Genomic DNA, 14,883 nt, shown 5'->3' on the forward strand with positions numbered 1-14,883 from the left:
TGCTTTTCACTTTCCTTGCTTTGTACATTATTTGCATTTGTCAAATGTATTCAACATCTTCATTTGTTTGTCTTGGTTTACATATAAATATTTTTGTCTTTTAAGTTCTAAGAAAGAGACCTGAAGAAGAACCTAAAGAAGAACCTAAAGAAGTAGAAAAAATTAAAAAACCTGCAGGTAGGAATCTCAGTAACAATTTGTGAAATTATCTTTTAACAAAATGGACATTTAACAAAAAGTTTATCTTGTAAACATAAATGGATTTAAATATAAATGTAGCTTCATATTTCATCTGTCACATAGTCTATGTTTTCCATTGTCTGCTTTCTGTTTAAATATTTTTATAGGACTCAAATATATTCATGCATTTCCCTGCACTTCATTATTATTATTATTATTATTTTGTCACTTAAGTTTTCCAGTAGAAACAGTTGTGAAATAATCAAGTTGGCTGCAAAATGACTTCATGGGAAGGTGTCAGAAATGTTTCATATAATTTGGGGGCTTTTAAGGGGGCTGATTTTTATCATTCGCCTAGGCACAAAGAGTATATTTGGAACTATTTTGAAGCGATTTAGAAAGGGAGAGATAATGGAGTTGGGAGGCAAGTATAGGTGAAATAAAAGAAAGAAAAATAAATTGAAGCAGAGTCAAGAAGAGAAAATAGAAATTAATTGATAGAATATAAGGGTTTTTTTAAGCCATCAATAGAGCTTTTGAAAAAAGTTTGATCTGATTATTTCAGATCAGTTGATTTCGAAGGATTCAAATCCTAAAATAACGCTAGAAAATCATCTTATTATCTTAAAGTGCCAGAACCACCTCCAAAAGCTGTTGAAGAGGTTGAAGCACCTCCAGCTACTGTTACCAAAAGGGAAAGGAAAGTTCCTGAACCAGCAAAAGGTACAAACTTTCTGGCATTTTCTTAGTTGTCTCTAAAAATACAAATATGCATCAATTAAAATATCATTACACTGGCATTAAGATTTCAACACATGACCTTGATCTACTCATCTCATCCAGCTTAATTTTCTTTACCATTTCACTCTCATGTGCAATTGCCTCATGTCCATCCATTTGTTAAATATTTTTTTTTGCGGTACGCGGGCCTCTCACTGTTGTGGCCTCTCCCGTTGCGGAGCACAGGCTCCGGACGCACAGGCTCAGCGGCCGTAGCTCACGGTCCCAGCCGCTCAGCGGCATGTGGGATCTTCCAGGACCGGGGCATGAACCCATGTCCCCTGCATCGGCAGGCAGACTCTCAACCACTGCGCCACCAGGGAAGCCCAAATTACTAAGTTTTAAAAACTAAAACAATTGTATTTATGGGCAATGAGATGAAAAACAACATTAGAACCAGTAAAACTGCCTTACTATATTTTCTAAGTATTTTGTTTAAAATGCAAAATAAACTTGGAGTATTTGATTTGGTGACTATATGTGTACAAGTTCTAATACCTTCCAAGATATGTTAAACATGCCCAATTTTGGTTTGACTTTGTGAAAAACTTCAAAAATACTGTGATAATCTGCTTATTACTGTGAATTGTTTTAGTGCCTGAAATTAAGCCAGCAATACCTCTCACTGCACCTGAACCAAAACCAAAGCCTGAACCAGGTAAGCAAGCTTATCCTCAATGTCGACAGCATCTTCCTTCATGTTTCACACAATTAATGTGTAGCTAATAAGAAAAAGGGAGTAAAGTCCGCATGCATCAAATGATTTCTAATGTCCCAATGTATTATTAGATTATAATGCTATATTTTATTTAATATAATATGTTACATATATTCAAATATATTATTATATTGTATATAGATTTTATTACAGTTAGAATATATTGTTCTCTGAAAAACCAGTTATTAGGAGATTTTAAAGTTACATCAGAGAAGGCAAATAGGCCACCAAATGATGTTTTAGGAAGTGACAAAGGATACATTAATGCAATGGACATCTTTCTACAGAAGTGAAAATAATCAAACCACCTCCTTTGGAGCCCACACCAGCCCCTATCGCTGCCCCAGTGACGGTGCCAGTCGCTGGAGAGAAAGCAGGTACTTATTCTGTGGTTTTCTTTTTGCTTGTTTGTTTTGATGGCTTAATAAAAACTTCATTAAAAATCAAGCTCTCTTTTTGTTGAAACATAGGCATCATTTCAATTGTGGGAGCTTATATAAATTCTCAATTAAATTTTCTTCATCTGCTAATCTATAGCAACCTAATCTCTCACCCATGGCTGCCTATTGTGTTTCAATTTAAATGGACATTCCTGCAAAAGACCATTTCTTTATATGCTTTTGAGATTAAGTAATGAATATGTTCAGTGCTGATGAAAATTAAGATGTACAGATACTCTCTAAGGACATACATATAGGAATCCCATGGAGATTCAAATTTCCCATGTGCCCTGCAGGAATCATTTCTCATTTTTAAAAAAGATTGCATTTTGGGCTAATGAAAAAGTTCTGGAAATGGATAGTGTTGAGAGTTGCATAATATTGTGAATGTACTTAATGCAACTGAATTAAGTTGCATTAAAAATGGTTAAAATGGCAAATTTTATGTTAGGTATATTTTACCACAATGAACAGGAGAAAAAAACAGGACTGCATAGTTCAGCCTTTAAATCTATATAAGAATTTAGATCAATAATAATTTTCTTAAATGTAATAACTCAGTGATACAGCTGTCTCAGGTACAAACAAAATACTTATTATTGTACATGAACTATTAGTAGTTCATCACTTAGGTGATAATCTCAAAACCAAAAATGATTTGACATGTATTGATCATTGATAAATACACGTCCTAACTATTTGATCTTTGGCTACTTCCTTCATCTCTTTAAATTTTAATTTCCTAGTCTGTAAAATCAGAATAATAACTATAACTACCTACTAGGATTATTGTGAGGATTAAATATATGCAAAACACTTAGCACAGTGCTTGGTACATAGTAAGCCCTATAGAAATATATGGGTTTTTATTGTGTTTAATAACATGAGACAATATACTATGTTCTTCTGGCTGTAGTTTAATTTTAATATTTATATTAACATATTTTGTCACTGATATTTGTGGTTTGGGCGTTATTCTTTTAAGCTTTTATGATTTCTATGTGATAACTTTAATTAGTTCAGAAAAAGACGATAACTGCCATTGAGATGATTATGTGTAAAACTACAGCTTTTCTCACATCCCCAGGGCCTGACACTAGGGAATTGATTCTACAGTTTATACTGCCCCTGAGTGAACTGAATTAAACTCTAAGTGTAGGAACTGTCTTGGTTCTGCCTTAGTTCATTGTCTAATTAAGGTAAATCTTCAAAGGAATCCATGCATTTGTAGAACATAGACCCTTTCTTTTTCCTTAGTCTTCTCTGGATTTATCTGCCCAACTTAATAAAGAAAGCCCTTTAGTAACTTCTGGGTCATTTCCCTTTTGCCTACATTGATTCCTTGTTGACAAAAACGTATTTCCTTGGTTCACATAACCAGCACATACCTAAACATATAAAATACTTTACATAGCTAGGCAAGAATAAAACTCTTTTTCACAAGGAAAGAGTAAGCCTTCCAGAAATGGGAGAAGAATTACTTGCTGAAAGTAATTTTTGAATCCTAAAAACATTGGCAATTTAGCTTGGTCACATCATTCTCAGAATATGCCGTCTTGGAAATATCCAAATATTCTCCATGGAAGTCATATAAATCTAACTTTTTCTTTATGCATTAATATTTATAATAAAGAGCTTGACTCATCCCACGTGGTTTACTACTAAGCATGAAATAAGTCTGAAAATTGTTTAAATGCTGAGTTTTATTTTTATTTCAGAAGCCAAAGCACCGAAAGAGGAGGCTGCCAAGCCAAAAGTTCCCATCACAGGTAAGATTCATTTCCCTGTACCTGAATTGTAACCTTTCACTCTGGGAAACTTTACATTCAAGGGAAACTTTCTGTACGAGGGGGAAAAAATTCAAAATTTACATCAATCTTTATGACTTCTAATTGATTCTGCAAAAACTAGTATGTCTTCTGATATTGCAACTAATATACCTCTAATATTATTCAAGTGGGTAATACATATATAAAATATATACTTTAGCATAATAAACCCTATAAGTTCCTAGTTTCATTCTTCATATACATGATATTTATACATGACAGATAAAATACTTAGATGCTAATCTGGACATTATATATTTGGCTTTAAAACTTGAGAAAACGAAGAGCGTTTATTATTCATGGATTCCTTATGCCACCTCATTTTCTTTCTGAAAGAAAGCAGGATAACTTCAATTGACCTTTCAGTTGCCTAGTCTTTAATTTTCTCTTCTTGTCTTCTGGTCGCTCTATCACTGGTTTCATCCAGCAGACAGCCAGATATGCACTTTCTGACCCTTACGGAAATGCCAATTCAACTTTTAATTTTATTTTGAATTAGGTGTAGCCAAAAAGACTCCTTCACCAATAGAAGCTGAAAGGAAAAAGTTAAGACCAGGAAGTGGTGGAGAGAAACCGCCTGCCGAAGCTCCGTTCACCTACCAGCTGAAGGCTGTGCCACTGAAGTTTGTGAAAGAAATCAAAGACATTGTTTTGACTGAAGCAGAGTCAGTTGGCTCTTCTGCAATCTTTGAGTGTTTAGTCTCCCCCTCCACTGCAGTTACAAGCTGGATGAAAGATGGTAGCAATATCCGTGAGAGCCCAAAGCACAGATTCATCGCTGATGGGAAAGACAGAAAGCTGCATATCATTGATGTTCAGCTTTCTGATGCTGGCGAATACACCTGTGTTTTACGTCTGGGAAATAAGGAAAAGACCTCCACTGCGAAACTGATTGTCGAAGGTAATTTCCAGTCTTATGAATATGGTCTGTATTAAACTTTAACACAGTGAACCTCAATAGCAACTTTTACTGTCATTTTGGACAAAACCTCTTATCTCCAAGCTTCATTTCATTGAAAATATTGTACGTATTGAAAAGTCTCTGCAGATTCTTAATACCACAATTCTCCACAGAACTTCCTGTGCGTTTTGTAAAAACGCTTGAAGAGGAAGTCACAGTGGTCAAAGGACAGCCATTGTACTTGAGCTGCGACTTAAATAAAGAACGTGATGTGGTCTGGAGGAAGGATGGCAAGATTGTGGTGGAGAAACCCGGCAAAATTGTGCCCAGCATCATTGGCTTGATGCGGGCCCTGACCATCAATGATGCAGATGACTCCGATGCAGGGACGTACACAGTGACTGTGGAAAACGCCAACAACCTGGAGTGCTCATCCTGTGTGAAAGTAGTAGGTTAGTACTTTGCTGGGAAATTTAGTTCTACTTATTATTATATTAAGAAAAGAGAAGAGAGAATTTTATTTCCCAGTATCAGGATATCAGTAGTCTTATACCTTATCTAAGGGGGGGGGGAATATCAAATCATAACAGATTAATCATGTCCAGTTTTGAGAATTTTTTCCTATTTCTGAAATTTACTAAGGAAGTTATTTATATTACTTGTTCAGATCATAATTATCTTTCTGACCTCACTGTCATACAGAAGTCATTAGAGACTGGCTGGTGAAACCCATCCGAGATCAGCATGTGAAACCCAAGGGGACAGCTGTTTTCACCTGTGTCATAGCAAAGGATACTCCAAACATTAAGTGGTTCAAAGGATATGATGAAATCCCCTTGGAACCAACTGATAAGACTGAGATAGTAAGAGATGGAAATCATATACACCTCAAAATTAAGAATGCTGTGCCAGAAGATATTGATGAATATTCAGTGGAAATTGAAGGGAAAAGATACTCTGCAAAGCTGACACTTGGAGGTATAAAAATCTTACCTTTTATTCTCAAAGATAAGTTTTGTATATGAGCCTGAGGCAAAACAATGTACATACACACACACACACACACACACACACACACACAAAAGCATCTTTAGGTTGTTGAAAGCCTTATGGTATTTCATCGTTTACCAATACAGATCGTGAAGTTGAATTGCTTAAACCAATAGAGGATGTTACCATTTATGAGAAAGAAAGTGCAAGCTTTGATGCAGAAATCTCAGAGGCAGACATTCCCGGAGAGTGGAAACTGAAGGGAGAACTTCTAAGACCCTCACCTGTGAGTAATTTCTAATTTTAAGTTGTTAGTCATATACACAAATGAACCTATCTACAAAACAGAAACAGACTTGCAGACATAGAGAACAGACTTGCCAAGGGGGAGGCAAGATCGGGGAGGGATGGATTGGGAGTTTGGCGTTAGCAGATACAAACTATTACATATAGAATGGTTAAACAACAAGGTCCTACTGTATAGCACAGGGAACTATATTCAATATCCTGTGATAAACCAGAATGGAAAAGAACATTAAAAAACGTATACATATGTATAACTGAATCACTTTGCTGTACAGCAGAAACTAACACAACATTGTAAATCAACTATACATCAATAAAAATAAAATAAGTTGTTAGTCATATAAAATAACTACATTCTATAATCAGGTTTGACGTTCAGATTTGGTTCAGTAATGATGGAGTTACTTCCAGCTTCTGAAGTGTCAAAGAGGGGAAGAAATTTGATGCATTATTTGTGGACAGCTCAGCAATTTTTAAAAAATTTTATGACAAAACACTTTTCCTTATTTTTATTAGTAGTATTACAGTTATTTTTATGACTCTGTAGAAATCTGTATCTGAAACATTCTATCTCATTCAAATGCTAACTAAAACTGCCATTTTTCAGACGTGTGAAATCAAGGCAGATGGTGGCAAACGCTTCCTGACTCTGCTCAAAGTCAAACTGGACCAGGCCGGTGAAGTTCTTTACCAGGCACTTAATGCAGTCACGACTGCCATTCTGACAGTAAAAGGTATTGGCCTTTAGAATTCGTGGAGTGTGCTCAACTTCATCTTATAAGTCCTCTGCATTCTGAAAAACCTCATTCTTAATGTTTGATTTTCAGAAATCGAACTTGACTTTGCCGTGCCCCTGAAGGATGTCACGGTCCCAGAAAAGCGACAGGCTCGATTTGAATGTGTCCTCACTCGAGAGGCAAATGTTATATGGTCTAAAGGACCTGATATAATCAAGTCATCTGACAAGTTTGATATCATTGCTGATGGAAAGAAACACATTCTTGTCATCAATAATTCTCAGTTTGATGATGAAGGGGTCTATACTGCTGAAGTGGAGGGCAAGAAGACCTCAGCAAGATTATTTGTTACAGGTGAGAGCTGGTGAGATCTGCCTCTAACATCCCATAGTTAGGCACATGAGTATCTGACTTTAAAGACAGAACACCAAGTTCTAACAGCTGTAAGTGACCATCGGCCCCATGACTTTATTTTCACATTGCCATCAAAACAACCCCCTTAATTTTTTTTTTAATGGAGGAGAGCTCCATTTGAAAAGGTGACTCAGTAAATGCCACGTGAAACAGATTCTTTCTACCAGACAGATTAGAGTGGAATATTTCTGAACTAAATTGTATTTCTGAGCCTATTACCTTGCATTGCAGGTATAAGATTGAAATTCATATCACCTCTTGAAGATCAAACAGTGAAAGAAGGTGAAACAGCAACTTTTGTCTGTGAACTTTCTCATGAAAAAATGCACGTAGTCTGGTTCAAAAATGATGTCAAACTCCACACAAGCAGGACTGTACTCATCTCATCGGAGGGCAAGCTTCACAAGCTGGAAATGAGAGAAGTGACACCGGATGATATATCCCAGATCAAAGCTCAGGTTAAGGACCTGAGCTCCACAGCAAATCTGAAGGTCTTAGGTATATGTGACCAACTATAACCAAGAGCCAGTTTTTGGATGGTGGGAGTGGGTAATAGTTAAACATTTTGCAACCTGTAACTCTTTAATTACCTTTCATTTTCACGTTCTTCTGATCATCTGCTGAATGTCTTTTACAGAGGCCGATCCCTACTTCACTATGAAATTACATGATAAGACTGGAGTCGAGAAGGATGAGATTATTCTGAAGTGTGAAGTGAGCAAAGATGTGCCAGTGAAATGGTTTAAAGACGGGGAAGAGATTGTACCTTCACCCAAATACTCTATCAAGGCAGATGGCCTGCGCCGCATCTTAAAAATCAAACAGGCAAAACTGAAAGACAAAGGCGAATACACGTGTGACTGTGGCACAGACAAGACAAAAGCAAATGTCACTGTTGAGGGTGAGTTGCGTAAAATTTTTAAATGTACCCTATCTGAACCTGCAGTTTATATGTTCAGTCATTCGAACAAAAGTCTGTATAATTTCAGCCCAACTAATAAAAGTGGAAAAACCTCTGTATGGAGTAGAAGTGTTTGTGGGTGAAACAGCTCGCTTTGAAATCGAACTTTCTGAACCAGATGTCCATGGCCAGTGGAAATTAAAAGGAGAGCCTTTAACTGCTTCCCCTGTAAGTCACAATGATCTGATCACACAGGTGGGGGGCTTGCTTGGTTGTTGGTGGAAAATGATACATTTCTGGTATGAAATCTCTTGATTATTTGTAGGGATAACCAGTGATGAAAATGATGTTCTCCTTTCTCTTTCCTCCTAACCTCACTCCAAACAGGACTGTGAAATCATTGAAGACGGGAAGAAGCATATTCTGGTCCTTTATAACTGCCAGCTGGATATGACAGGCGAGGTCTCCTTCCAAGCCGCCAACGCTAAATCTGCAGCCAATCTGAAAGTGAAAGGTACACTCCACCTGCCAGCCACCCTTCTGTATTTTCTTTGCCAGGCTTCCTTATGGGACCCAGAATTGATGAATGGAATCATATTCTGGCTTCATTCACACCCTCTTCTTTTTTCAGAATTGCCACTTATCTTCATCACGCCTCTCAGTGATGTTAAAGTCTTTGAGAAAGATGAGGCTAAGTTTGAGTGTGAAGTATCCAGGGAGCCCAAAACATATCGTTGGCTGAAAGGAACCCAGGAAATCACAGGTGATGACAAAACTGAGCTTATTAAGGATGGCACTAGGCATTCGCTGGTGATCAAATCTGCTGCTTTTGAAGATGAAGCAAAATACATATTTGAAGCTGAAGATAAGCACACAAGTGGCAAACTGATCATTGAAGGTAAACAGTTTTATCAGGCCAACTTTAATTGCTTTTTTTTTTTTTTTTTTTTGCTTTTATATATCCTCCTTTAAGGACTGGAATTAATAAGGGTTTGTTTTTTTTTTCTTGATAGGAATCCGACTCAAATTCCTCACCCCACTCAAGGATGTAACAGCCAAAGAGAGGGAAAGTGCTGTGTTTACTGTGGAGCTGTCCCATGATAACATTCGTGTTCGCTGGTTCAAGAACGACCAGCGCCTGCATACCAGCAAGTTGGTCTCAATGCATGATGAAGGGAAAACCCATTCCATCACATTCAAAGACCTCTCTATTGATGACACCTCTCAAATTAAAGTAGAAGCTATGGGTTTAAGTTCAGAAGCCAAACTCACTGTGCTAGGTAGGTGCTTTTTTTTTTCCAATTTAATTTTATTGCATTCAATTCATCAGAAATTTGTGGAGTATCTACTATATAAAATTCTTTCAAGGGTTATATTGCATGAAAGCAACACCCATCCTTAAGAAACTATCACATATATTGTTAGGCTTGTTTCTCAAATGTTTTTACCTAAAAATATGAGGATTTTAAAGGGATAGACTCTGGCTCACAAAACAGCCAGCTCAAATCAGAATTAAAATTCAGTTAATTATTGAGCCCTGTCATGTTTAAAATAGGGATATAAACACTTCTTCTCCCCTCACTTTATCAAAATTATTTCAGAAAAATGTTTTTCAAGTCCCTAGGAATCACAGAACTTACATTAATAAAGCTCATTGTTTTTCCTGGGCCCTTAATATTAGGCAGATTATATATAAAGTCTAACATATATAGAAACTATCAAAGGCAAACAATTGATATAAGAAAGACTAATAATGTGAATCTGAAAGCTTACAGGTAAACGAGGCATAAGAGATTTGCTAAGAAATTAAAAATTCATCTGAATAATGAAGGAACACATAATTAGGTTTGAAGCTAAATTTCATTGTATCTTTCAAACTACTGTTAATAAAATACTTCAAAATATAATATAGATGGATTAGATTTTGATAAATCCCAGGCATTGATTCTGTTTCTAACTTTTAGAGAACTTTTGAACATAAACATGTTAAATGTTTGTGGAAGCATGGTGCAATTTCTAAACATACCCAGACCTCTGTGAGCTGTCCCTTAAACTTTCCAAGAGACTGTCATCTCCTTAAGTGGTTAATACAATTTTTTCACTTATGCTTTACTTGCAGAGGGAGATCCATACTTTACAGGAAAGCTTCAAGATTACACTGGCACAGAGAAAAGTGAAGTGATTCTACAGTGTGAAATTAGCAAAGCAGATGCACCGGTGAAATGGTTTAAAGATGGACAGGAGATAAAGCCATCTAAAAATGCTGTTATTAAGGCAGATGGCAAGAAGCGCATGCTAATCCTAAAGAAAGCCTTGAAATCAGATATTGGACAGTACACCTGTGACTGTGGGACAGATAAGACCTCAGGAAAGCTTGAGATTGAGGGTAAGGAAATTTCCACGAGTTTCACTCTTGAAGCTGTTGGAGTTATTTCTGCCAGAGGCCAATGACATATGCTGACCCTGCACTTTTTCTAGATCGGGAAATTAAACTGGTGCGACCCCTGTACAGTGTGGAGGTGATGGAGACTGAGACGGCCCGCTTTGAAACCGAAATCTCGGAAGATGATATCCACGCCAACTGGAAACTCAAGGGAGAGGCACTACTCCAAACACCTGTAAGGCTATTTCTGAACTTGTCAACACCTAGAGGAGCTGTATGAAATAGAAAAGGACAGGAGAAAAGTCAGACTGCATGCAAGGCATTTAAAACATACCAGGTTCTTTACCAGACCTCAAACCAAAGAGAGCTGTTAGGGTCTATGAATGGGCTTGGACAGGTACACTTGCAGTATTTTTGATCCAGCATAGTGGTATGAGGCTGTAGATATTCTGTGATGCTGCTAGTTGGTTCAAAATGATGTGGCTAAAATAAACACTGCCTTCATGAATAATATTTGTTAGCTTTCTTTCACAAAACTCAAAATTATATAGTCGCCTCACCAGTTATTTGTAAATTCCTTTAATTAAGATATTATATCCTCAGAAAAAAATACCAAAGAAGATGACTTCCAACGAAAACTTTTCTTTCTTTGGGTACAGGAGTGTGAGATCAAGGAAGAAGGCAAAATGCACTTCCTTATTTTGCACAACTGCCGACTGGACCAGACCGGTGGGGTAGATTTCCAAGCTGCCAATGTTAAATCTAGTGCCCACCTCCGAGTAAAACGTAAGTATTATGTGTTTCTGCTGAAAACAAATTGTATAGTTCTGCAGCAAATGGATGTGAGTGAAATTAATTGGATTTATTCAATTAATTAGAAAACATTATTAAAGTATAGAAACTGGCTTTCTTGTATTTACTTTTTGTCATCCTCATACAACTGTGGTTCAGATTCTAAAGTTTTAGAAATTTCACTGACCTTGCCATTTGAACAAAAGAAAATTAAGTCAGAATCTCCCACTTCGTAATTCTTTCACTCAAAGTAGATATTCATAGAAAAAGAATCTAACTCAGAACACTTAAAGACCCTTAAAGAAATCCTTCAAATGGCTGTACAAGTATAGCACCATAAAGAAAAACTTTGCTGTGTGGGCATTTCAGACTCATTTCAGGCTAACATTTTTGGAAGGTGCAAAAGTGTTTATGGGTTGGGCAGGCTATGACATTGAGCGGCCCTTGTCCTCTCCCAATCAGAGGCTTGGTTATTTTGGAAGTCACATACCTTCCGTAGCAAGAGGAACTTGACGCCCGGCACAGAGACAGATGCAGCACTAATTTCCTGCTGACCTTGTATATATCAGAACGAAAGGGCCCCTACAGATACCCGCTCTCAGGCCACTAGCTCTCCCCTTCTGGGCACCAAGGGGCCACGTTCACATGGGAGTGAGAACAGTGGGCAGTCCTGTGGCTCTTTCCTTCTTGAAGAAAGCAACCAGGGAGATTAATAGCTAAATCTGTATTTATCCTTTTGGAATTACAAAATGAGTCACTCAAAGCTTTTTCCTTCCTCTCGCAAAGCACGAGTCATTGGTCTTCTGAGGCCTCTAAAGGATGTCACAGTGACTGCAGGAGAAACAGCCACCTTCCACTGCGAGCTGTCTTATGAGGATATCCCAGTGGAATGGTACCTCAGAGGGAAGAAACTAGAGCCCAGCGATAAGGTAAGAAGCAGGAGTGCGGTTGCCTTGCCTTGCTCTTCCTTTTCCCTCAGTTCTTTCATCCTCACGTGTGTGTTCCTTGTTCTTTGCTTCCCTACATCCGTCTCCCTTTCCCTTTCTTTTCCCTACTCAAGCCTGATTTCTGCTGAAATTGTAAAGCAGATTCTTCTCATTTTTGTTGGGTTTAACCTGATGATATTTTTACTGAAATGGAAATTAACATTTTAAGTACGATCAAGTTTTAGGTTTTTGAAGAAAAGGCAAACGCTCATTAGCTATCAGTGATAGTTTAATTCATCGAAAGACAGGAAGGATCAAAAAGGCTTTCTGATTCGATGCGTGCTAACGAGGGTACAGATTTAAGTTTTATGGCTAATTCTCTCCATGCTATCTAGTGTTCTGCATATAAGAAGATTAAGAGGAGAGGATGGAAATTCCATTTCAGGCAGTGGATCAAGTAGTTGAGATAACTTCTGGGCAGATATCTGCTCTTCAAGCATTTCTCCAAAGCTATTTTTAACCCTCAAGTGCTTTGAGCTGTGCCAATTCTGGAATGCAAGTGGACTATTTAAAGTGCAACGGATGGTGCTGGCAAGAAAGAAGGGCTCTGTGATTACCCACATGTATGAGCAAATATACTTTAAGAAGTTTTAGGGAATAACTAGCTTCTGGTGTTACCCCAAATTTCACCCGTAAGTAAAAAACCAGGGTGATTATTCAGATAGGCCCAAAATACAGTTTACCCAAATTGAGCTCTGTATTTTGCCCCCTAAGACAATATGTGTGTCTAAATTATCTTTATAATTCACCATTAATTTTGAATTCTTGAAATAAAATTATAGAAAACGCCCAACGTGGGTTGGAAAGAAAGCACAGGGCATTTCATTGTTCTCTGTCAGTTTTTTTTCAATATTTTTAGAAAGAGTATCAAATGTGGCATCAAGCTCTCAGTTTAAATCAAGCTGTTAAGAATTATAGGAACGTAATTTAAAAGGGATTCAGTTTAACAAAGAGCCACAACGTTGATTAAAGTATTAGAAGGAAAATGCCTTTGAACAACTGCTCTCAAACAAACAAACAAAAAAAAAACTAGTATTCTGCCAAAGTGATTGAAGGGTGATTCAGTTAACAGTCATCTGAGAGATAAAATCTGCCTGCTATACTGACAATAACGACCAGTTGATCTCCTTTGTTACCAAGGATAGAAAAAGCAGCCATATGTTCAAATTGCAGCAAGAGAATTAAGTTTAACATGAGGAAACTGTCCTCACCGTGAGGTCTTCTAAATACTGAACTGGGTGATGGAGGCATCTCCACCTTCAAGTTTGCTTTTTAAAAATATACATTTGTCCAATTAAGTGTGGTTTAACTGCTTTCATGTCTAAAGGCAGAGACTTGGTTGACTTCAAAATCCTTTCTAGATCTATAAAATCATGATTTGAATAAAGGAACACTGCTTAAGGACAAATGATATTATTCTTCTGCTACTAAATATTTTTTGCTCAAATTAAGAGCTTTTATTAAAGATCAGTCATTATTTCTAATGTAAAAACTGTACTATTTTATTTTATTTTTTATTTTTTAAAATTTTTATTGGAGTATAGTTGATTTACCATGTTGTGTTAGTTTCAGGTGTACAGCAAAGTGAATCTGTTATACACATACATGTATCCACTCTTTTTTAGATTCTTTTTCCATATAGGCCATTACAGAGTATTGAGTAGAGTTCCCTGTGCTATACAGGTCATTATTAGTTATCTATTTTATTTATAGTAGTGTATATAAAAACTATGCTATTTTAAATTAAAATGTAGACTCCTAAAAATCTGAGTTACATTTCTTTTACTAAAATACACACACACACACACACACACATTTATCTTATTGTCACGGAACTTTTTTCTCAGGTTAGAAAGGATCACCTTACTATAATTCTATTGGGCCTTTTTGTGTCTCTCTTGGCATAGGAATTTTAATCTTTTACTTTAGCCACCTAAAATACTTCAGCCTTTTGTGAACTTGCTCGTATATTATTAAAAGTCTCTTTTTATAAAGAACTGAAATATAAACTGTGAAATAAAGTCATTTTACTACATTTTGCAGGTTTTGTTTAAATTAAGTCTATCAGAACAAACTAGCTATTATCAATTTAATTCAGGCCTTTCATCTTCACTTTGGTATAGTTTTTGGAGGCTAAACATTCTGTAACCAAACAAAAACACATTATTAGAATAGAAAAGCAAAAGAGAAAATTTCAGAAATGAGTTGTGGTTTTTTTACCCCCTTTGGCCATCAGTCCAGGAAAAGACTGCTAAGTCCTAAATGGCCATTGAGAATTTTGTATTTAAACTTTAATAGCTTGGTCACAGTCATAATGCCTATTGTATTATAGTAATATGCTTCCATTATAAGTTAACAATATTTTAAAGGAATAATCTCTAACATTATCTTTACATAATCTACCACAAAATCTTCAGCATTCATATTATTGTTTTATTTTTATAAGGTAGCTGTTAGTTTTTTGCCCTTTAACATAATCAGTGTATACTGTATATGAGCTATTTCCTAAGAACCACTGTGTTCTGA

At 36.6% G+C, this 14,883-nt stretch overlaps 1 protein-coding gene across 3 annotated transcripts in view; it reads left to right on the forward strand.

Annotated features, from left to right (window-relative positions):
* TTN (titin) overlaps positions 1–14,883 on the forward strand; it is a 279,289-nt gene that overhangs the window by 161,970 nt on the left and 102,436 nt on the right. For all 3 annotated transcript variants that reach the window (XM_089916619.1, XM_089916621.1, XM_089916620.1), the window contains 20 exons: positions 106–177; positions 811–903; positions 1,556–1,618; positions 1,966–2,055; positions 3,837–3,887; positions 4,447–4,848; positions 5,022–5,300; positions 5,551–5,826; positions 5,985–6,124; positions 6,752–6,878; positions 6,972–7,235; positions 7,527–7,793; positions 7,933–8,196; positions 8,285–8,424; positions 8,584–9,094; positions 9,210–9,476; positions 10,316–10,582; positions 10,675–10,814; positions 11,239–11,365; positions 12,158–12,300. In XM_089916619.1, coding sequence (XP_089772745.1) covers positions 106–177; positions 811–903; positions 1,556–1,618; positions 1,966–2,055; positions 3,837–3,887; positions 4,447–4,848; positions 5,022–5,300; positions 5,551–5,826; positions 5,985–6,124; positions 6,752–6,878; positions 6,972–7,235; positions 7,527–7,793; positions 7,933–8,196; positions 8,285–8,424; positions 8,584–9,094; positions 9,210–9,476; positions 10,316–10,582; positions 10,675–10,814; positions 11,239–11,365; positions 12,158–12,300 — 3,983 coding nt within the window. The remainder of the gene's footprint in view (positions 1–105; positions 178–810; positions 904–1,555; positions 1,619–1,965; positions 2,056–3,836; positions 3,888–4,446; positions 4,849–5,021; positions 5,301–5,550; positions 5,827–5,984; positions 6,125–6,751; positions 6,879–6,971; positions 7,236–7,526; positions 7,794–7,932; positions 8,197–8,284; positions 8,425–8,583; positions 9,095–9,209; positions 9,477–10,315; positions 10,583–10,674; positions 10,815–11,238; positions 11,366–12,157; positions 12,301–14,883) is intronic.

The sequence above is a fragment of the Delphinapterus leucas genome, chromosome 8 (assembly GCF_059928025.1).
Source record: "Delphinapterus leucas isolate spDelLeu-1000000601 "Yukka" chromosome 8, BTC_Dleu_Yukka2, whole genome shotgun sequence".
Lineage (NCBI taxonomy): Eukaryota > Metazoa > Chordata > Mammalia > Artiodactyla > Monodontidae > Delphinapterus > Delphinapterus leucas.